The sequence below is a fragment of the Canis lupus genome, chromosome 8 (genome assembly GCF_048164855.1).
Source record: "Canis lupus baileyi chromosome 8, mCanLup2.hap1, whole genome shotgun sequence".
Classification (NCBI taxonomy): domain Eukaryota; kingdom Metazoa; phylum Chordata; class Mammalia; order Carnivora; family Canidae; genus Canis; species Canis lupus.
This window is the reverse complement of record NC_132845.1, coordinates 39,979,319-40,001,940: the sequence shown is the minus strand read 5'-3', so window position 1 is coordinate 40,001,940 and position 22,622 is coordinate 39,979,319. Positions and strand designations below refer to the sequence as shown.

Below are 22,622 nucleotides of genomic sequence, written 5' to 3'. Positions count from 1 at the left end.
GGAGCGGGCAGGCCCAGGAAGTTTCCTCACCACCACCACACCCCCCTGTATCAGAATCCTAGGGCCGGCTGCCTGGAGATGGACCACAGCACAGATGGCTTAAGGCAACATAAACTCACAGCTGTTGGCCAGAGTTCCAAATCAAGGTGTTAGCAGGGCCAAGCTCCCTTGGAACCTGTAGGGGAGCATCCTCCCTGCCTCTCTAGCTCGTGCTGTTTGCTGGCAACCTCAGCTTGTCCACACCTCACTAATCTTTGTGGTCACACGGATTCCTTCTCCATGTTCCTGTCTTCAGGCAGTGTTTGTTCCCTCTGATAAGAACACCAGGCCTATGGGATTATAGGCCCGCCCCGCTCAGAAAGACATCATTGTAACTAATGACATCTGCAATGACTCTATTTCCAAATAAGGTCGCATTCTTGAGTCACTGGCCAGGTGAGGGGTGGGGGTGGGGTGGGGGTCAGAACACCAACATATCTTTTTTGAGGAATACAATTCAACCTCTGACACCTTGTGAACCATCCCAGTCCTGACAGAGGCCACACCGACTCCCTCCACCCCCAGCCCAGCATCCACCCAGGGCTCTGGACCTTAGGAAGGCTGTAAGACCAGGGCCATTTCAGACCTGGCAGCAGGTGCCATGTCCTCAAGAGGAGGAGAACTGGCGACCCATGTTCCCCAGACTTACATGGCGTGCGAGGCTGCTGGGAAGACACCCCCTGAATAGGAATCCTGGAACTCACAACACTGAGCCTCCCAGTCCACCCTCACAGGAAAACTCTGAGCATGGTGGGGTGCTGGCACGAACCCCTGAGCTGCATAACGGAGGCTGCAGCGTGATGGAAATGTTGGCCTGGGTGCCCCTGTGGTCCTGACGCCAGCCCTGCACCAGCACCTCACCCCACCTGCCCACGGGCCCTATTACCTGCTCATCATCGCTCTTCCTCCTGCAGGCTGGACAACAACCAGTTTCAGGACCCCGTGATGGAGCTGCTGGGCAGTGTGCTGAGTGGGAAGGACTGTCGCATTCAGAGGATCAGGTAACACTGACTCAGGAGACCCCATCCAGGGTGCCCGCTCTCGCACAGGGTCTGGGGCTGCTTTCCCATCCTCCTCTCTGCTCAACTGGCCAGGAGTGCTTTCAAGGAGAGGTGCCTTTGAAGGCTGTGGCTCAGGATGCATGCTGCCTATTTCTGCCCATTCCAGAAAGTTCAGAGGCTCAGGTACCTCAACTGTGAGAGGAGGGAAAGGATAGGGTGAGGGTCAGATGCTATCACGGACGTGGAGGCATTTCTCTGAATACTGTGTGCTCCAACGTGGTGCCAGGCCCAGTCTTCTCTGCGCACCTCTCAAAGTTTGCCCTCAAAACAGTATCATAGGCATAGGATTGCTTTTTTAAAAAAGTATTTATTTATTTATTTATGATAGGCACACAGTGAGAGAGAGAGAGAGGCAGAGACACAGGCAGAGGGAGAAGCAGGCTCCATGCACCGGGAGCCCGATGTGGGATTCGATCCCGGGTCTCCAGGATCGCGCCCTGGGCCAAAGGCAGGCGCTAAACCGCTGCACCACCCAGGGATCCCAGGATTGCTTCTTTAATGTTAACATTTTTAATTAAAAAAATGAATTTAAACTTTTATTTTTTTTTTAATTTTTTTTTTTTAATTTTTATTTATTTATGATAGTCACAGAGAGAGAGAGAGAGAGGCAGAGACACAGGCAGAGGGAGAAGCAGGCTCCATGCACCGGGAGCCTGATGTGGGATTCGATCCTGGGTCTCCAGGATCGCGCCCTGGGCCAAAGGCAGGCGCCAAACCGCTGCGCCACCCAGGGATCCCTAAACTTTTAAATGAGTACAAAAATACAATTTAAACATTGCATCTTTAATGTTATAATTAGACGAAAGTCTATATGCTGATGGCAGAAGAGATTTTTGTGCTTAGGAAATTTCTTCCTGTGATAACGTTTCTGAGTCTAATACCCAGTTTGGAGCCGAACTGATGTGACCTGGAGGTGGCTAGAACTAGGGAGATGAGTTGGAGCATAGGATCTAGGGAGGAATTCTTCATCCTCACGTAAGCCTCCCTCCGGGTTCTGAAATAATCTTTGCCTGAGAAAACAAAAACAAACATGGAATGAGTCAGGCACAACTAGAAGTCATCGAGGACAGCGGTGAAAGCCGTGGGCCCTGTGTGGCCCTGGACAGTTACCTGTGTGCCGAAAGAGGGTTAAAATGGGGTTAAAACAGGGTCTGTGGGTCCAGGGGTTTCCCACGACCCTTCCTCGGGTTCAATGATTCTCTAGAAGGACTCACAGAACTCAGAAAAGCCATTGTACTGCAGCTGTGGTTCATTACATCAAAAGGATCAGATGGAAATCCGCAAAGAGAGAAGATGCATGGGGTGGTCCCCGGGAGAGCAGGCAAGCTCCCAGTTGTCTTCCCAGGGCAGTCGTATAGACGGTGCCTCCCTCTCCCAGTGACCCTGTGTGACAGCACACACGAAGCTCTCCCACCAGGGAGGCTCCCCAGGCTTGTGTGCAATTGTGATCGGAGGTTGGGCATGGAGATATACCTGACTGCCCCTAGGGAAGCCCTTCCAGAGGTCAAGCTGCTACTGGGGGGCGCCTAAGGCTCCCAGGTAAGCAGAGGTCAACTTTCAGGAACTGGGGCAAGATTAATAACCCTCTCCTGCACACTAACTACCTCTTTGGGTTGTCAAGAAGCTTCAGCAGGTCAGCGCAAGGGAAGTGTGAGGACAGGCCAGACACAGAGGAAGGACTGTACAAGGAAGGGCCAGCCATTATGAGCAGCATTATCTCTGTCTCGTTAGCCAGAGATATGAATGCAACCCCTTTGGAGAAAACACAGTAACGACAACTTTTCATTATTTTTTCCTTCATGGGAAGTCTTCAGCAAAATAGTCAACTTCCAGTGTTTTGCATGAAGGAGTCTGGAGAGTGCTCAGGAAATTTTTGGAATAGAAGTCAAAAATTTCTTCTATGGCCACATGCCCTTCACATCTCCATTTGAAATGTCCAAGGCACCCTTCAGGATACACACATGGCTCGTGAAGTATTACTCATAAAACATTACAAAAGTCTTGGGTAGGGCAGCCTGGTTGGCTCAGTGGTTCAGCGCTGCCTTTGGCCCAGGGCATGATCCTGGAGACCCAGGATCGAGTCCCACATCAGGCTCCCTGCATGGAGCCTGCTTCTCCTTCTACTTGTGTCTCTGCCTCCCTCTCTCTCTGTGTTTCTCATGAATAAATAAATAGAATCTTAAAAAAAAAAAAAAAGTCCTGGGTAGGGGCACCTGGGTGGCTCAGTGGTTGAGCATCTGCCTTCAGCTCAGGTTGTGATCCTGGGGTCGAGTCCCACATCGGGCTCCCCACAGGGCACCTTCTTCTCCCTCTGTGTGTGTCTCTGCCTCTGTGTGTGTGTCTCATGAATAAATAAAATGTTTTTAAAAATTGGCTGAGGTGGGAGTATTTATACCATGGAAATTGGCCAATACTACACATCAGTGTTTTTGTATTTTATTTTTTGCAGCACACCGCTGCGTGGGATCTATGTGGGCAACTTCTGTAACTGCCTATGCTCTCTGCTGCACTGTCTGTGTAGAAGCTGCTGTGCCAGATTCTGGCCCAACTCTGCCCTGGGACTCTTTGCCAGTGTGAGGGTCTGTCCCCTTTCTCTGGCCTTACCTTACCTGGCTCAGACGCTTTCCTGCGCTGGTCACTCTCACTCCAGGGACCACCTCATCTCCACCTGCATCCAGGCTTCCATGATGCTAGTGAAACTGAGAGGTTTGGATCACAAGCCTGGTGTTGAGGAAGAGGCCATGAGACTTATGGACCTAAAATAACCACTCCTCTCTCCTCCTTGTGCAGCTTGGCTGAGAACCAGATCAGTAATAAAGGTGCCAAAGCTCTGGCCAGATCCCTCCTGGTCAACAGAAGTCTGACTGCTCTGGAGTAAGTAGGACACCAAAGGCCAACCTTCCACCCTTGGGTCAGGGACAGTTCGCGAGCCATCTCGTGAAGTCCCATAGACCACACTCTGCCCTGGGTGGGTTGGAAAGACAGTCAAGTGAGCAAAATCCTGGCTCCTCAGCTGTTAGGACCAGCTCAGGGAGGCATCAGAATTTCAGCCCTGAAGATAGTATTCTTCTCTCCCCCCTCCACACCTGGTCCAAGCCAAGTCCATCAGATCCTGCTTTCTCCTCCCCACCAAATGGGCCATACTGGGAAAGTCCTTACTTGTTCACCTAAATTAGGATTTCTCTGCAAAACGTGAAATCCTAAAGCCCAATATGTTATTTTCAAGGAACATAGATTTAAGGGTCAAGTAACTTCTGTTTTTGTTTTTCTGTCTCTGGGAATTGGATTAAAAACAAAACAAAAACCAGTTATTTCTCTTCCTTCCACCAGCCTCCGCAGCAACTCCATTGGACCTCAAGGGGCCAAGGCTCTGGCAGATGCTCTGAAGATTAACCGCACTCTGGCCTTTCTGAGGTATGTACCATCTGCTCCCTGTCCCGACGTAACCAGTAGAGGACCCAGAAAACCCCCTCCCAGGTGCCAACCATGGAATGGGAGATGATTCAAAATGGCAGGCACGCTACACTGGCTCCCACCTGGGTGGATACCACATGATCTTGTAACCTACACAAGTTTCAGGTTTCAGCTCTTCCACAGTCATTGTTCTTGTGTTTACAGCCTAATCAGGGGGTGGAAAAGAAGGAAGGTGGGGTGGTACAGAAGTGGAAAAGTAAAATAATCCATAAGGAAAACCTCTTCCTCCATTGAGTGGGAAATCCCCAAGACCATGGTGTCAGAATATTCCCCTGAGGTGTTTCCCAGGACATTGAAGGGCCCATCTTCCAGAATATTCCTATGGTTTGCTGTGGTTTGCTATCTTCCTCTTAGGGGCCTGTGGTTGTATCCGTCCTTAGTTGAATGTGTACTGTCATTTGTTTTTTTCATTTATTTATTTTTATTGGGGTAAAATTCACCATTTTAAAGTATACATTGCAATGGCACTTAGCACATTCACAGTTGTTCATTCATCACCTCTATCAGGTTCCAAAATATTTCCATCACCCTGACAGCAGATCCTGTATCCATTAGCAATGACTCCCCATTCTCCTGTTCCTCCCAGCCCCTGGCAGCCAGCAGTGTTGGTGCTCTCTGTCTCTAGGTTTACTGACTCTGCAGATTTCGCACACACTCACGTGCGCACACACACACACACACAGAATCCTACAACACAACCCTCTGTATCTGGCTTCTCTCACTGAACATTGTGTTTTCAAGGTTCATCCACATGGTAGCTGGTGCTTCATCCCCATCTATGACTGAGTCATACTCCACTGGACAGACCACAGTTCATCCCTTCATCAGTTGAGGGACATTTGGGTTGTTTCCACCTTTTGGCTCTTGTGAATAATGCTTCTGCACACATTCACATACAAGCATTTGAATACTTAATTCTTTTGAGTAGACGCCTACCAGTAGAATTTACTGTGTCATACGGTAACTCTGACCTTTTGAGAACTGCCGGACTGCTTTCCACAAAGTCTGCCCCACTTTACATTCCCACCAGCAGTGGGTGAGGGTTCCAATTTTTCTACATCCTTGTCAACACATGGATGCTGTGGCTTTTGGCTGTAATTCCGACCACTGATAAACTAGTTGTTATCCCGATATCATGGGCACCTTGTTTCCAGTCAAGAGACAAATGCTTAGAGACCCAGAGGGAATCCTAAGGCCAGAGCAGCACTGGGAAGACCGGGCTGTCCCCAGATCCTGTGTGGTGGGCAGTAAGGACAGGTAGCAGTCAGCTGCTCTGCCACCCCCTGCCTCTTCCCTTGGGCCTCGCTAACACTGCAGCAAGGGTGAAGGCCACAACCAGAGGGCACCCTCATGTGCACCATCGGTGACACACATCTTCTCGCCTCCTCCACAGCCTCCAGAGCAACGAGATCAGGGATAATGGTGCCAGGTCCATGGCTGAGGCGTTGGCTACCAACCGGACCCTCTCTGTGCTGCAGTAAGTGGACATGCTGACCAGCAGAGAGACCCTCTCTTCTCCTCTCCTCTCCTCCTCCAAGAGCCTCTCTGTCTGATTTCTGCAAGGAAGGATGACTGGGGAGATATCCTGAGGCTTTCTGACCCCTCTGGTTGGCCCCTGGAAATCTTGATGTCCACCACTTTTCCACAGAACAGGTGCTGGAAAACAACCAAAACTAAAGCCTCCTGCCAATGCAGAAAATCCTCTCCACAAATGTAGTAAAGAATGAAACAGTTTAATTATTTGAACAATCAACTAGAGAGCAGTGCACGTCATTGGCAATCCAACAACGAGTTGGCAAAGACAAAGAAATCTCACCCTTTTCTACAGCCAAGCAGACACAACCTGTGATATGTGTGTTCTTGATATCTGTGCTCCAGAGGACTGGACAGCACCATTTGTTGCACATAGCTTTTCCTAAATTTGCCTGGTAGCTGGGGTAGTCATCTGTTTACTAACTGCCTTTATCCAAAGGAAAAACCAAACTTCTCCTATCTTTATGACAAGCAGGCATTTACAAAGTGGAGTCGTGCTGTCTTTCTTGATATGTACATTTGAGAGAGATGGCTCCATGACTCCTACAGGCTGTCAATCTGGCAAGAGGTTTATTTAGCTTTTAAAAAGACTTACTCCTCAAAGGGACAGCTTTACCATTGCAAATTTTCTCAAAGAAATGCTCTAAGGGAAACGCTGTCAGGGAAAGGTCCCCTTTGGAACCTAACAAAATTCCCTTCTGTTTACATCCTATTTCGCCTCACACAACACAGGTCGGGCCTTGTCTGTCCTCCTAGGATGAGCCCGGGGCTTGTGGGAACATTTCCGTCCTCCAGATTTGGTATAAAGGGAAGTAGCTGTTGCAAGAGGGCCTAAACGGAGGATTGGCCTTCAGAGGACTGCAGGGCTGGGAGGCAGGCCGCTGGCTGGTCAAGAGGTAGATGGTTGGGTGTTGTTGGGAGGGTTGCCTGAGTGAGGAGTTGGTGGGACTCACGTGCAGGAGTCGCCACTCGAGAGCTTGCTGGATATTGTGCGTTCTCTGGTCACTGCTTTCCAGCTTCTGACAAGGGAGGGCCCAGCTGTCCTTGCCTCTGACACCCCCCATGGAATGATGGCATCACTTCAGCACCAAGCCACAGACCTTTCCTAGAGACCTCTCTGCCGATGCTGTGATAGATGGAGGGGGCATTCGAGCACTCTGAGCACTCCCCTCGAACCGGACCATCCCTGCAGTGGGAATGGCTATGGCTGGCTTTGCTGAAAGACCCTTCTCTCCCACAGCCTACAGAAGAATACCGTCGGGCCTGTGGGAGCCCAGCTGATGGCGGAGACCCTGAAACAGAACAGGAGTCTGAAGGAGCTCATGTGAGAAATGCAGAAGGGCCGAATATGTATCCTCACTGACTGCACAATGCCCAGCCCTTCACAAATATTTGTGAGCATGAGGATGAATGGATGGATGGACAGATGGACAGATGTGTGGGTGCAAGATAGCTGACTTTGGACTCAAGCTTCCCAGGATTGGGCCTCAGACTTAAACTTACTGCCTTCCCAGCACTGCCTGGTCATCTTCACATAAAGTATCACAAAACCTCCCACTAGAGAGTTGGCCCTGCCCCTGCTAGGGAGTCAAGTACTTTGCTACCTTGATGTATACAGGCCATAAGGAGTCACTTGCAGAGGCTACGTGCGAGCCACAGACCCAAGCTGAAACAAGCTGTGCACTGGGCACCCTTACCACCACAGAGCAAGCATGGCCCCGCACCCTGGTCCCTGGGCCCCACCCTGCCAGGCTGCTCCTGAAAACCGACTCACCCTGGTCCCATCTCTTGCAGATTTTCCAGTAACAGCATCGGTGACGGAGGTGCTGAGGCCCTGGCTAAGGCCCTGAGGGTGAACCAGGGCCTGGAGAATCTGGAGTGAGTCTGCCTGACTGCCCTCCAGGAGTGGCCGTGGGCAGAGGGTGACTCCCCTGGTTTCCCCACCTAGAAGCGGGCGGGTCCCAGAGGAGGGTTGTCAGGACCACTACTTCGCCAGAACCCAACCGCAGCAGCCTGGGGCATACTGTGACCTGTCCCACGCCCACCCCACCGTCCCATCCCGCCCCACTGGCTCCATTTCCCTAGACAGTGGAGGTTGGTGTTGACTGTGGAGTTTTCAGAGTGACAAACACCGAGTGCCCTTGAAAAGCTGGCACAGGTGACTGAAAAGGATGTTGGCCGTGGCGGCCTTGGTGGGGGTTGGGGGACCGCGATGCTGCCCCCACACCGGGGAGACGCAGCGGTGCTACTCTCTGGGGCTGCAGACAGAACACACACTCCTACCCCGGGTATTTGGAGCCACTCACATAAGGCAGAGGCTAAGCTGTGGGGCTGATGTACTAGACCCACCTGCGCGGACCTAGGGCGTCTGGAACACGGGGGCAGGGACAGGAAAGAGGGATGAGGAGAAGGGCAGCGTGAGATGACACCTACGGCCCGAGTCCCCCAGCTCTGCTGCACCTGACGCCGGAGCAGCAGCTCCCTGCGGGTCGGGATGGCCATGCCAAGTACGTCCCGTCATCTTGTCCTGTTTGCAGCCTGCAGAGCAATTCCATCAGTGACACGGGAGTGGCAGCCCTGATGGGGGCCCTCTGTGCCAACCAGGCCCTCACCAGCCTCAAGTAAGTCCTGGCTTCCCTCTCCAGTCAGTGTCCCTTTGGCCAAGGGGGACTTTGGGACTTGGAAGGAAAGCCCACACCTCCCACTGCGGGCCTGTTCTGTAGCGATCTGTGGTTGGGCTTTTCTGGAGCCTGGCATCCTGCACACTTCCTGCTCTCTCAGGGAGGGCGGGGGGGTGGGGCACAGGGGCACCTGGGGCCTCAGCTGGCCAGTTCTGCTGCTCCCTTCCAGCAAACCAGCCCCTGAGGCAGCTGAGCCTGGCCCCAGGCCCCTCACCTCTGAGAGCCTGTCACCTGAGCCCCTTCCTCCTGCTGGGTCCCCTGTGGGTGGACCTACAGGGGAGACACCTGGAGAGCTAGCGGTGGGAGCCTGGCTTGCTGGAGGCTCTTCTACCTCAGCCCTGATGGCTCAGGAGGCCCAGGTCCTGCCTGAGGTTCCTTTGTCTCCAAAGGCCGGAGTGCCGGGGCCTGTCTCCCCCCTCTACCCCCCGCGCCCAGCCCTCACACATCCGGTCAGGGTCTTCTCTCTCCTCAGTCTTCGAGAAAACTCTATCAGCCCGGAGGGAGCCCGGGAGCTGGCACGAGCTCTCCGCAGCAACAGCACCCTAAAGAACCTGGAGTACGTGAGTTGGGTGCAGGCTGTGCCTCCCTCGCCTACCTGGCGCCCTGGGGAGTGGAGGGCAGAGGGCGGCTCTACAGGCTGGGAAGGGCCTGCTTGGGGAGGGCTGCCCGGAGGCCTGGCCGCTGGTGGCGACCCCACCACCCCCACGTGCTCAGTTACCTGCTGCCCCCTCCCCCAGCCACCTCCCCAGGGCGACGTGGGAGGGCCCAGGTCAGGGGCAGTGCAGTACAGGGACCAGGAGTGGGCTCCCAGGGGGTGATCTGTCCTGGGACCTCACTAAGCTGAATCCAGGTCCCCTCTCCGTGCGGCTGTCGGGGTTCAGTACAACAGCCTCAGGCACGGGCTTGGCACACACAGGTTTCCCCAACGTGAGCTGGGCGGTCCTCGGGGAGGAGGGGACCTGGATTCCCGGCTGAGAAAGCATGGGGCCTCTGTGGCCATCTAGGTCCTGCTTACTCACCGTGTTCCCCTCCTCCCAGCCTGACAGCCAACCTCCTCCATGACCAGGGCGCCCAGGCCATCGCGGTGGCAATGAGAGAAAACCAGGCCCTCACGTCACTTCAGTGAGTCTGCGGCAGCCCCAGCCCATCCCGTCCCGTCCCCTCTGTGGGGCTGTAGGACCATCGTACCAGCTCCCCAGGAGAACGAGGCCGGCTTTGGGGCCCCCCAGTAGGCTGCGCACTACGTCCTACTCTGCCTCCTGGGGCGGATGCATAGAGGCCTATAGGGAGGTGGGCACCCATGCCATACCTCCAAGTGTCACAAACTTCACGCAGGGGCCATCTGGGGTTTCTATTGGAGCCTGTTCCTGTGTCCACCCTTAAGCAGAGTGCTCATTCACCCTCTTCAACCAAACCTGAGGTGGGCTCCAGGAGTTCAGCCTATCAGTGGCGAGGACCTCATCCCGCAAGGACTCCTGCCCTGCCTACAGATTCTCCTGGGAGAGTCCCCTCTTTCTGGAACCTCCAGAACATGCAGGGCTCCGCCCTGGGCTCAAGTGTGTCTGTTTCTGTCCAGCCTGCAGTGGAACTTCATCCAGGCTGGTGCTGCCAAGGCCCTGGGACAAGCACTACAGCTCAACAGAAGCCTGACCAGCCTCGAGTAAGTGGGGCCTTGGCAGGGGCTGCAGGAGGGTCAGGGGAGCAAGGACTCTTGAAACCTTGGTGTCCACCAGGCACATGGCCTCCTCTGCCCTAAGGCCAGCAGGCATTTTTCTGCTTTAATAGCTTTACTGAAGCATAATCCAGGCACCACAATAATCTTCCGGTATAAAGTACAAAGCTGACTGGTTTCTACTACATCCACTGAGCTGTGCAACCATCACCACGATCAATTTGACACCATTTCCATCACCCCGGGAAGATACCCCAGACTCATTAGCAGTCACTCCCCACTGCCCCCAACCCCAGCTGTGGCCAGCACACATGTGCTCTGTCTCTATGGAGTCACCCATGCTGGACGTCTTACATACATGGACTCATACTGTCTGCAGCCTTTGCAACCAACATCTTTCATTTAGTGTCATGTCTTTAAGGGTCACCCAGGTGGTGGCATGAATCAGAGCTTCATTCCTTTCTATGGCTGAATCCTAGTCCAGTGTGTGCATAGACCACACTGTCCACTGATGGACACTGGGTTGTTCCCACTATCTGGCTCTCGTGACACTGCTGTGAGCCTTTGTGAGCCTTCATTTCTCGTGGCTACACACCATTAGTGGAACCGCTGGGTCGAGGGCTAACTCTGTGTTTAACCCTTTGAGCCTCACTGGCTTCTGACCAGGGTGTCTCACCTCTGGCTGGTTCTTGTGTTTGACATCCTGGTGCTCCCTATGGTTCTGTCCTAGGCCATCTTCTCTTGAATGACCTCTTTTCCAGAAGCTCTCCGCTCCCAGGCTCCTTGCCTTCAAAAAGCTCTGGTGCCCCCACGTTTATCCCCCAGATGTCTCTCCTGAGCTCCAGACCTGTGTCACCAATACCCACTCAGCATCTCCCCTAGGGGACCTCAAGGAACTTCAAACTGCCCAAACCACCTGCCCAGGAGCCTGCTTCTCTGGTCCCACCTCGTGAACAGGACCAGCCAGTCGTGTGAGCTAGAAACACCACCTCTGCTCTTGCTTCCCACCTGTGGCTGTCCTCCCTACGTTCCACCATTTCCCTTTGCCCCCACAGCCACCAGCAGGCCAGCAGCATCACTCACCTGTGTCACTGCAGGGGCACCTCTACATCCAGTCCATCTTCTCACAAAGCTGGCCAAAGAGCTTTCCCAAACGTAAATCTGTCCCCGTCCTGGGTGAAATGCTTAAATGCTGCCCAGTGCCTGCAGAGTGAAGGCCAACCCTTAACATGGCTTCCAAAGAACGCCCCAATCTGCTTCCTGTGTGCCTCCTCAGCCTCATTCCACGAGGTGGCGACTCGACTAAGTTTCTTTGGGTGTCATGCGGATGTGCCAAGCCCCCTCCCCCATCTCTCGTCCTTCAGGTTTCAGTTTAGACCTAGTTCTTCTGGCAGCTTCTGTGAGCAGTTGGCACATGGCCTCTGGGGCCTGCTCATTCAATCACAACTCCTCACCCGAGACAGACCTCGGCCTGTACAGCTCTGTGGACACAACACACACTCAAATGTCCGTCAGAATTCTTTTTTTTTTTTTTTTTTTAATTTTTATTTATTTATGATAGTCACAGAGAGAGAGAGAGAGGGGCAGAGACACAGGCAGAGGGAGAAGCAGGCTCCATGCACTGGGAGCCCGATGTGGGATTCGATCCCGGGTCTCCAGGATCGCGCCCTAGGCCGAAGGCAGGCGCCAAACCGCTGCGCCACCTAGGGATCCCTCCGTCAGAATTCTTAACGCAAACTGCTCCCCTGAACACACCGGTGCCTACCCTAACTAAACTCTTAACCACTGACTGCTCTCAGACCTAGCACTTTACTCATGTGGAAGGGAAGGGAGGGAAAAAAAAAAAAAAAGATGTAAAACACTGACTGGCAAGAACGGCCCGGTGGAGGGCTTTGACTTACTTCTCTGGCCAGCACATCCTTAGTCGCTTTTCCATTGTCCCTCTGTTTGTGTCTGAATTAAATCTAGAAGGGCCCAGCTCAGCAAGTCCTACTGGACTGCCAACCCCGTGCCCCATGAGCCCAGGGCCACGCTCTGTGTTCAGTTTACAGGAGAATGCCATCGGGGACGAGGGTGCGTCTGCAGTGGCCAGCGCGCTCAAGACCAACGCGACCCTCACTGCTCTCTAGTAAGTGCTAACGCGAACGCTGCCCAGGAGCCAGCCCTGCACCCGGCTCTCACGCCCCCCCCCCCCCCCCCCCGCCGCACCCCCCCCTCCCCCCTGTCAGTTCTGCTTTCCAGCCAAGGAAGGTGTGTTTCGTTTTCCGAGTGTTAGCAAGTGGGACCTCGAGCATCTGGAAAGCAGGAAGTAGGGGCTCGAGGAGCGTTCTCCCTCAAACTCTCCAGGAGCCCCCGTGTCCCTCCTGGACCCGCAGCGGCAGCTCCCGTCCTAGGCGGCGCAGGGCGGGCGCAGGCTGCAGGGGCCCCGCCTGCCGGCGCTGACTGCACCTCTCCCACAGCTTGCAGGCGGCCTCCATTGGGGCCCGGGGCGCCCAGGCGCTAGGGGACGCCCTGGCCGTGAACGGAACCTTGGAGATTCTTGAGTAAGTGTCCCCGTCTCTGGCTCTGGTCTGTTGCCCAAAGAAACCACGCTGTTGATTCAGAATGAAGATATGGAAGAACTGTCAATTTACGTGGAAACTCACAGATCATTCAAACACCGTCCTTCAGGTCAAGCAGGACGCAGCTTCCCCATTCCCACACCATACCTCCTCCCTGCGAGCCCCTACTGTCGGGCCTCCTCCCCCTAGGTACCCGCTCTCCTTGCCTTGCCAGGCGGCGCACATCCCGAGGTTCCCGCGTAGGGGTCCCTGGCCGCGGAGCTCACTCTATGAGAGGATCCAAGGCCCTGGGGGCGGGGGTTACCCTGGATGCGGCTCTCAGGCACGTGCCAGTCATTTCTGCTCCTGATGCTGAGCACACGGGGACCACTGGCTTCAATGCTGCCTCTTGTCTCAGCCCCGCTCTCCGTCCTTGTGGATAGAGGAGGGTGAGGGCTCCCACAAACCACCCAGGTTGGCCAGCTTCACCCCTCCACGCGTGTCCTGCTCCCCAGAGCTGATCTCCGTTCTGTGCCTGGAGCGAGGGAGGAACCACCTCACCTCCATGGTGGCTGAGTCCATGCTTCCTCTACCCAGTAGCCCCGGCTCATCTGAAGAGGTACAGTTTTCATCCCACAGCGGTCACTGTGCCTTAGGGTTCCTATCTCTCCTGACAGCTTACGAGGAAATGCCATCGGGGTGGCTGGAGCCAAAGCCTTGGCAAATGCCCTGAAGGTGAACTCAAGTCTCCGAAGACTCAAGTGAGTGGCTGTAGAGACCCACCTGTGCCCTGAGCTGCAGACTTCTCTGCTGGAACCTCCCCCTCGAGATGAGCGGCTCTTGGGGTCCTCTGTAGCTGCTTCCTTCCGAATAGCGAGAGCTCTACTAGAGTCCCTCTTGCAGATGGATGCATTCATTCTATCTAGCTTACATCAGAGCTAAGTCACTTAATGCCTGCATTTTTGGTCTTACGTCTTCCATGGCACTTAGACGAGACCACCTGGCTACTTGTAGACACTGGCCTCAGGGGTAAATGCCCCCTTGCTGTTGCTAGGACACTGATGGACAAATCAGCCCCAGAACTATTTCTTCCACTGCCCCCCAAGATAATGTGGTGCAGCTTTCTGGGGCGTGTTCTTCTGTCCTGAGTGGCTCATGGTAGTGTCTCCATCTTTTCTCTGCCTAGTCTTCAAGAAAATTCCTTGGGGATGGATGGGGCGATATGTGTCGCCACTGCACTGTCTGGAAACCATGGCCTCCAGCACATCAAGTGAGTGGGGCTCGGCGGCACCTGCCCTTTCCTGCCATTCTTGCTCCCTTGGAGCGGCACCCAGGTCAGGCTCTGCCTTCTGCCCGATTCTCAGCGGGCTCCTGGGTCTTCCAGCAGTTCTGCAGCGAAACTCAGTATAAAGGGGAGTCATTCTGGCCCTGTCCATGGGAGGGACCCTGGAAGCATGAAGGTGTTGGCTGGAGCTCTGCATTTCGTGCTCTTTACTAATGAGAACCTGCAGGCCCCTGGGCCTCGAGCCCATCTCTCAAGCCCTGTCCTAATGTTTCTCTTCTAGTCTCCAGGGAAATCACATTGGGGAATCTGGTGCCAGGATGATCTCAGAGGCTATCAAGACAAATGCTCCTTCATGCACTGTTGAGATGTGAGCAAAACAAGTTCCTGGTGGACCTGGCAGGACGACAGGCAGACCAACAGCTGGAAGCTTTTGAATGGAAAGACAATTTTCCAGGGTTCCTTCCTGTGGTCTGGGAATGATGTTGACCCACACAATAGCTGGTCTCCTGCAAGGAGGCAGGAAAGGTGCTGCCAAAGAGGTCACGAGCAACTCTCTCAGTCCCCGGTCAGTCCAAGCAGGGGTGAGATGGATTCTCTGCTCTGGTGCAGAGAAGGGATGTCCCCACCAAGGACACAAGCTTTAAAGCTCAGCAGGTAAGAAGCTGGTACAAGCTTATTTATACCCTGAGGTCTTCATGTGCCTCTTTTATTATTATTTCCCTTCTCCACTTGTTAAAATCACTCCTCCCCACTCTGAAAGGAGCTTCCATCTTCAAGCCTATATAGGGTTATCAACTTGGCATCGGTGACAGAGGGACCGCTCTTTTCTCAAGAAGACTAGAACATTTTAGGTCTACGATCATTAGAAACACATGGAAAAATTGATAATTTTTGAAGAGAAATTACAGGATTCTGGAGACAAAGACAAAAAGAGGTTCTCCAAGGTTCTTGCCACCTTTATCCATTACGAAATCTCTCAATGGCATGGATTATGTCTGGCATACATTATGGGGGATCTGGCATGCTGGTTATCAATGGCACATTAAACACTGATGCCTTAATGTTATCCTATACTGGGCTTCCAAAACCATGACTGTGCCTGCAGCTTCTCCGTGAAGGCCAGCAAGCTGAGCTTCCATATGGTCCAAGTTGCCTCAGGTGTGTGTCTGGGATGAAGGGAAAAAGACCCCAATGGACACCACAGTTCTCATCAACTAAATAACCAAGGAAAATGCTTATAAAGATTATAAAGTCATTACCATTTTAAAGTTTGAACAGGAAGCACACTTATTCCAAATGTGCCTTCAAAAATGAGGATTCAGGCAAAAATCCTCAATGGATGCTAAAGCCATGGATAAAAGCCTATCGAGGAAGAAGATAACCACCAAGTCTCAAAATATCACCCCACGAGTGATAGTTACAAAAGATGGACAATTTTACAAATGTTTTCTTAACAAAGTTATTAAACCTAACATCACCGATAATGGGACAACTGGGCATGCTGTGCCCCTGATGTGATGCACTGAAGACACATCATGCCAAAAATACTGATTTGAATCTTATCAGGAAGGAACAATCAGACAAAATCCAAACAGAGAGGCATTCTGGAAAATAACAACAAAAACTAGCGTAACCTCTTCAAAACATGTCAATGTTATGAAAAATACAAAAGGCTGGGGACTATTTTAAATTGTAGGAGATTAAAGAAACATAACCACCTACTGCAGGCTCTCTGATTAGATCTTCTACTGAAAAAAATAATCAGCTATAAAGAAAAGTACTTGGAAATGGGGGACATCCAAACGCAGGTCTTGTGTCATATTTATTTGGATTGCTGTGTTTTGGAAGATTTTTTTTTTGCGGGGTATAGAACCTAAAGGCTGGTATTTGGCCCTTAGTACTTTCAGGATGTTGCCATACTGCTGTCTGATTTGCACAGTGTCTGATTCAGTTGAGAACAAGACAGAACAAGAGTCACAGTTGCCAAATGCTAGAGAAAGCCGTGTCTTGCTGGAATCCAGCACCAGCGAAACCTCAAGGGCCAAGGCAGTGGAGAAAAATCATGCTCCCCAGGGCCCTGTAAAGCAAGCCTCATCCCTTCCTTCTCCGAAGTCTCCCTGGCAGCCCACTGACCAGCCCATGCTCTTGCCCACTGGCAAAGCAGAGAGGTTTACAAGGAATAGCTCTACCATCGCAGGGAGGGCCGAAAGGTGATCTGGAGCTGAGGCGACACACCAGTAGCCAGCCCGCTGGGACTCTTCTTTTTGTTTTTCATTCTGAACCATTTCTATTGCTGTGTCTGCAGGGCCGGTATCTTCTCTTCTGTGGGCCTCAATCCCAGCTCACACAGTCTTTGTCTCATTTCTTTCATCTCTATAAGCTTTGAGATTTATGTCTTATCACCTCTTAAGATGTTCATGCCTCCCTCCATCATCTCAGTAAAAAACTATCTGAATGCCCTTTTTTTAAAAACTAATTCTATCATCTGTTATTTCTGGGTCACTTCTGGGTCTGTTTATTTTTCTCATTATGATAATTTTTAATTGGACACCAGACATTGGGAATTTTATCTTGTTGGGTATGGATTATTTTTATATTCCTTAAAATTCTTGAGCTTTATTCTGGGACACATTACTTAGAAACAGCTGGATACTTTCAATGCTTGCTGTTTTAAGTTTTGTTAGCCAGGAATAGCCATCCTTATCTTAGGGCTACCGTGGCCTAACTTCTGAGGCATTGTCTCAGTATTCTGGGTACTTACTCCACCTGATGCCCAAGTCAAAAAACTCTTTTGGGTCCTTATCTACACCAGATGCTGTAGAAATCCAGGTGTAAAAGATCATGACATCAACCAAAGCCATCTTACTTTTACCAGGCCAACTGGTTATCTGGTGTGTTTATTTTCAATAGGCAATATGGATTTAAACAGAATGACTCCTAATGATGCCTTTGCTTCATCAATTAATTACACACATTCTCTCTCTTATAGATTCAACCGCTCTCATTCCACATGCTAGTTCCCTCCAGCTAAAAAGTCATCTGAACAGGGCAGCCCCTGTGGCCCAGCAGTTTAGCGCTGCCTTCGGCCTGGGGTGTGATTCTGGAGACCGGGGGTCGAGTCCCATGTCGGGCTCCCTGCATGGAGCCTGCTTCTCCCTCTGCCTGTGTCTCTGCCTCTCTCTCTCTCTCTCTCTGTCATGAATAAATAAATAAAATCTTTAAAAAAAAAAAAAGTCATCTGAACACTCATCAACACTCACTGTGTTCACTTCAAATTCTAACCTCTCTTCACATTCACTGGCTATCTGACTGCTCTTGGCTAAGGTCATCGGAGATTTCCTAACTGACAATTTCAGTGCCCTCTGTCTCAAGCTTATTTACAAGGATTTAGCACTTACTCATCTTTCCCTTCTTTGGAGATTCTCCTCTGCCTTGGCTTCCATAACAGAACTGTCCAGTCCTCCACCTTCTCGTTACCCCTCTTCAATACTCTTTGGAAAATAAAAAAATTTTTTTTCCTAATCATTAAAGTAAAATACAGTCACTTTAGAAAATACTTTCCCAGTCTCTTTTTCTGGCTCCTTGTGGCCTTTGCCCATGAGACACAGGCATTTCTCAGGCTCCCAACCTTGGCTCTCTTTCCATCCCATGTGTTCTCCCCCAAGGAATCTCACAGGAAAATAATCCTCAAACCTGTCTCCAGCCCTTACCCTTTTCCTGTCTATATATTTATCTTTTGAGAATTTCATTTCATCAAAATAACATTCATAGTAATACATATAGTTTAAAAAGCCAAAAATTATTAGGTGTATATTGGAAAACAGCAGTCTCCTGTTTTGTCCCTCCCCTTCCCAAATACCCCTACTCCCCAAACTAAATGTCTGACGTGTACTATTTCTTGTTTTGTCATCTTAGAGATTATCTCTTGACTTCTAAGTGGGAAAGGACCCTTGGATGTATATCAGCTAACATCCCCACTTTTTGTTTCTCCATCCTCTCAACAGAGAGCATGATTTTTGTTCAAACCATTAGTCTCCATCTTATGCCTTTATTAGTATTGATCACTCCTGAGCCACTCTCCTGTTCTTTTTAGAATAGTGCATCTTTTAAAAACTTAGTTTTCTATGTCACTATTGCTTAATCCTTTCCAGACTGCCCAGCAGAGGGGTAGAGGTCTACAGTCAAACACTGTGTCTCAGACACACAGGTTTCCCATCAGGTACATGTTTCTGTTATGAGCTCCCTTCCTGACTTCGGTGTCCCCCTGTTCCAGTCACATTCTCATCGCAAGGGCTTCTTCTCTGGGCACATTTAGTTCCTTTCCAATTCTTCCAGTCATGGATTCTAGCACCTGAGTCTCCTGGGCCCATCCGACAGCTGGGATACGGATGCAGTGGGTCCTCCCAGACGACGGACACTGATATTATAGTTTACAACGCTAGTGAAAGAGCACTTGCAGGTCTTCTTCTGTCCCAGCTAAAAGGGAAACAGTTCCTCACACTGCCGATTGGAAGTCCCTGGACTTTGTTCTCACAGCTGCCACCAATAAAAATTAAGGACTTGAAAAATTCCTCTACATTTTCTGTCAATATATACGTTGTAAAGCATTTTAAGAGGTCCTTTAATTATATAGTTAAAAACAAGAGCAACTGTCGAAAATGATCTAAATACTGGTTTTTCACTGACCTAATCACACAGTCTTATCTGGGGCTCTGATGCTTGGCCAAAGCCAGTGGCAAGAGGTCATATGGCACTTGGCACACTCAACTGCTGTACAGTGACAGACGTACATTCATAACTACGATCAGGTTCTTGAAGCTCCTTGGTTGAAAGAAGCTGCTCTAGGAAGGAGGTGCCATTCCACAGTGACTGCCCCAAGTCAGTTAACCAAAGCATCGAGGGATGAAGGATGATGGAGAAAGAGGTGAAACAATAAATGGCCCATCGCACGGGCACCTGTGTATGTGTGTAGGGGTGGCCTGCTGCGTGGGCCACACTCTCATGTTAATGCTCATTAGTAGAAAATTATCACACGAGGAAAAGAAAAATACATTTTTTTGTTTTGATTTGGTTTTGTTTTTCAAAATATAAGGCAGGTCAGACTCAGGGAAACCAAAACTAGAACATCCAAGAAGACACAGTGACTTGCACCTCAGAAGCCACAGCATCTGAGGGGGTTGGCATGGCTCCCGACACTCCCATTCCCTTTTTAGTTCATTTCAATGATGACACATCTCAATCGCTGGTGAATTAACTTAATGCTGAATGTTTAAAAAAGAGGGTAATCTATGTAGAAGTTAGGAAAAGACAGAGAAAAAAGCAAAGATGATAGAAATAATTGTCACACTGTCTCCTAACAATTTATATGCTACCATAGTAACGTGTAAACTTCTCCTAAGTATTTATGTTATAGGTGCAAATAAACAATATAATTACACTTTGAAGTAAAACTTATTTAATAACATAAAAACATGGAATTAAACACATTTATTACGAGTTAAATAACCAGAAATCTTCTGACTTCTATAACTGAAAAATAAATGAAAACTGCTCCGTGTTTTCCATATCAGAAAAACAAAACAACTGCACCTGTCACTTCTCATTTCACATCAGGGAAATTATTCTAATGCTCTTCAACCTAATGCAATCCCGGTTCATTTTTTTAGAGTCAGAAACACAAGTGTGTACCAACACTTCAGTAATTTGCTTTCCTAAGGAGGAATGTCACCCTTCTGAAAGAAAATGAGTATTTATATTCTGGAGCATCTCTCTGTTGCCTGATTTTTAATCAAAGTGGGTTTTCATCTAACTTAGCTAACTTTCATTTAGAACATTTTAGTAAAATACAGTTAAAGCTTGGTATTGTGAACATACAGAAGAAAATAAGACAACGAAATAAAAGTTAGAATTAAAAGCCAGTGTACAGTAAATGTTCGAAATCCTACAGGTGAGGAGGAGTCAAATGCTCCCCCACAATTTCTAAACGGGCCCTAGTGCCCAGCCCATGTCCCTCACCCTGACTCTTAGAGGAAAACACATCCCAACAATAATCAAGACGTGATGGTGCTCTTAGTTCTCCTCAGGTCTGTGCCCCACACATGTGCATCTCTAAGAACATACACATTTCCCAAGTTTCAGGAGATAAATAAGGCAAAAAACAAAAACAAAAAACCCACATCCTCTTTGGGGCTTGCTTTAGTTCTTGGTGAAGCTCTGTGGAATAGCACAGAGGAGGCTAGAGAAGAATTAGCTGTTGCTTCATTAACAAGTCCAGCTGGTTTAGTGAACAAGATAGGTTTCCTTCCTAACCTTCCAATTCCCGTTTACCTATAGATCTGAGGGATTTAATCAATCTGGTCCCTTGGGCAAGAAGGTCAGAAGTCATTGTCGCTTTCATCCAGGGGCTCAGGCTTCCGGACCCTTTGACTGGGCTTAGCTGGTGAGAGAGCAACGCTCTCATCTTCCAAATCATCGTCTTCTTCATCACCCTCCATGTCAATCTCACTGTCCTCGGAGTCCTCCTGTAGGAAGACCACAAAGACAACTGAGGACCTGCCTCATACCCACAGCTTGTGAGCTGAGATCCTTGTTCACCAGCAGCTCAGTAACTAGCAACGTCCTCATGTGAAGGGAGAGCTGGGCGGAGCAGCAGTCAGGCTGTGGGGGCATGAGAAGGGGACCCATGGCTGACACTGCCAGTGGAAATATCATAAATGGATCAGCTAACCAGTGACCTTCGGACACCAGTGTGCAGCCATGCTTGGTGCTATGGGGCTGGCTTTCCCAGGGAGGTCTCAGCAACACCACTGGATCTGCACCAAACAAAGCTCACCTGCCACTGCTCTGCCCCTGGGGGCCCAGCCATCCACCAGGGGACAGCAAAGAGGAGGGTTGGGTGTTTTTGTTTGTTTTTTGCATTGTATCAGATAGGGGATGGAAAGCCACACAGGAAATGGGCATAAGGAGCAAAGTAAAAGGAACAGCCTCTCCATCACCTAGATCTAGGGAGACCAACTCGGCTAGGTTTTAAAGTGCAAGTTCTGTGTCTCAAGTAAACCCAAGATGGCTAGCCATTCTAGCTAGATCATTCCTACCAGCATATATACATGCTGCAATTTCCTTCTTAAAAATATAAAACCAGGGATCCCTGGGTGGCGCAGCGGTTTAGTGCCTGCCTTTGGCCCAGGGCGCGATCCTGGAGACCCGGGATCGAATCCCACGTCGGGCTCCCTGCATGGAGCCTGCTTCTCCCTCTGCCTGTGTCTCTGCCTCTCTCTCTCTCTCTGTGTGTGTGACTATCATAAATAAATAAAAATTAAAAAAAATATATATATATAAAACCAGGGCAGCCCAGTTGGCTCAGTGGTTCAGCGCCACCTTTGGTCACAGCATGATCCTAGAGACCCGGGATTGAGTCCCACATTGGGCTCCCTGCATGGGGCCTGCTTCTCCCTCTGCCTGTGTCTCTGCTGCTCTCTCTGTCTCTCATGAATAGATACATAAAATCTTTAAAAAAACAAACAAACAAACCCCCCAAAGTTAATCCCACCTTCCTCCCCAGCTGCTCTGCCCTGGTCCTCTACCTTCTAACAGTGAAACTCCCTGAAGGAGTTTTTTTTTTTTTTTTTTTTTTTAATTTATTTATGATAGTCACACAGAGAGAGAGAGAGAGAGAGGCAGAGACACAGGCAGAGGGAGAAGCAGGCTCCATGCACCAGGAGCCCGATGTGGGATTCGATCCCGGGTCTCCAGGATCGCGCCCTGGGCCAAAGGCAGGCGCCAAACCGCTGCGCCACCCAGGGATCCCCCTGAAGGAGTCTTGATCCCACTCCCCTGCCAGTTGCCCTCTCACTGTCTCCTCAACACACTTGGCAGGGTGAAGGCCAGCTCTCGTAGTGATGCAAACATTCAGTGGATTCAAACCCAATGGGTGAGTCCCATGTGCCTTGGGACCCCCGAGCTGCATCCAGCACAGGCAGCTCCTTCCTTGAAAGCCACTCTGCCCCAGTGCAACCTTCTCTTCTGGTGCCCACCCCACCTCACCCCGACATCTTCAAAGTCTTGCCCCCACATGCTCCATCTCCTTGACCCTGCAACACAGCTCAGTTTGGAGCCTTGGGCCTCCTCTCTTCTTCCTACTCTGTCCCTCACACAATCACACGTTGTGTCAGTGTGGCCTGAGGACCACCTAAATACCATTGTATTTAGGTGGGCTTCAACTCCAGCGCAGACCTGACCAAATTCAACTCCAAATTCAACTCCAGCGCAGACCTGACCCTTGCATTCCAGACTTGAACTCCAACTGGCTACTTAACCCTAGCATGTGGATGGCCGGCA

General features: G+C 50.6%; 2 protein-coding genes and 1 long non-coding RNA gene across 10 annotated transcripts in view; 1 reads left to right on the top strand and 2 right to left on the bottom strand.

Annotated features, from left to right (window-relative positions):
• NLRC3 (NLR family CARD domain containing 3) overlaps window positions 1-19,722 on the top strand; it is a 40,091-nt gene extending 20,369 nt beyond the window's left edge. Inside the window, exons 6-20 of the mRNA XM_072835528.1 lie at window positions 954-1,040; window positions 3,891-3,974; window positions 4,431-4,514; window positions 5,968-6,051; window positions 7,348-7,431; window positions 7,902-7,985; window positions 8,645-8,728; window positions 9,261-9,344; window positions 9,827-9,910; window positions 10,365-10,448; window positions 12,505-12,588; window positions 12,920-13,003; window positions 13,678-13,761; window positions 14,187-14,270; window positions 14,566-19,722. Of these exons, the coding sequence (XP_072691629.1) occupies window positions 954-1,040; window positions 3,891-3,974; window positions 4,431-4,514; window positions 5,968-6,051; window positions 7,348-7,431; window positions 7,902-7,985; window positions 8,645-8,728; window positions 9,261-9,344; window positions 9,827-9,910; window positions 10,365-10,448; window positions 12,505-12,588; window positions 12,920-13,003; window positions 13,678-13,761; window positions 14,187-14,270; window positions 14,566-14,656 (1,270 nt within the window). The 3' untranslated portion in view covers window positions 14,657-19,722. The remainder of the gene's footprint in view (window positions 1-953; window positions 1,041-3,890; window positions 3,975-4,430; window positions 4,515-5,967; window positions 6,052-7,347; window positions 7,432-7,901; window positions 7,986-8,644; window positions 8,729-9,260; window positions 9,345-9,826; window positions 9,911-10,364; window positions 10,449-12,504; window positions 12,589-12,919; window positions 13,004-13,677; window positions 13,762-14,186; window positions 14,271-14,565) is intronic.
• On the bottom strand, window positions 1,678-11,802 carry LOC140638362 (uncharacterized). Its single transcript, XR_012035439.1, has 3 exons — window positions 11,544-11,802; window positions 3,710-3,821; window positions 1,678-2,110 (listed from the first exon to the last, which is right to left on the bottom strand). It is a non-coding gene; the product is annotated as an uncharacterized lncRNA (long non-coding RNA).
• A 1-nt stretch (window position 19,723) lies between the features above and the next one.
• Window positions 19,724-22,622, bottom strand: part of CLUAP1 (clusterin associated protein 1) — a 38,265-nt gene continuing 35,366 nt past the window's right edge. For all 8 annotated transcript variants that reach the window (XM_072835529.1, XM_072835530.1, XM_072835533.1 and 5 more), the window contains one exon: window positions 19,724-20,806. In XM_072835529.1, the coding sequence (XP_072691630.1) occupies window positions 20,660-20,806 (147 nt within the window). In that variant the 3' untranslated portion in view covers window positions 19,724-20,659. The remainder of the gene's footprint in view (window positions 20,807-22,622) is intronic.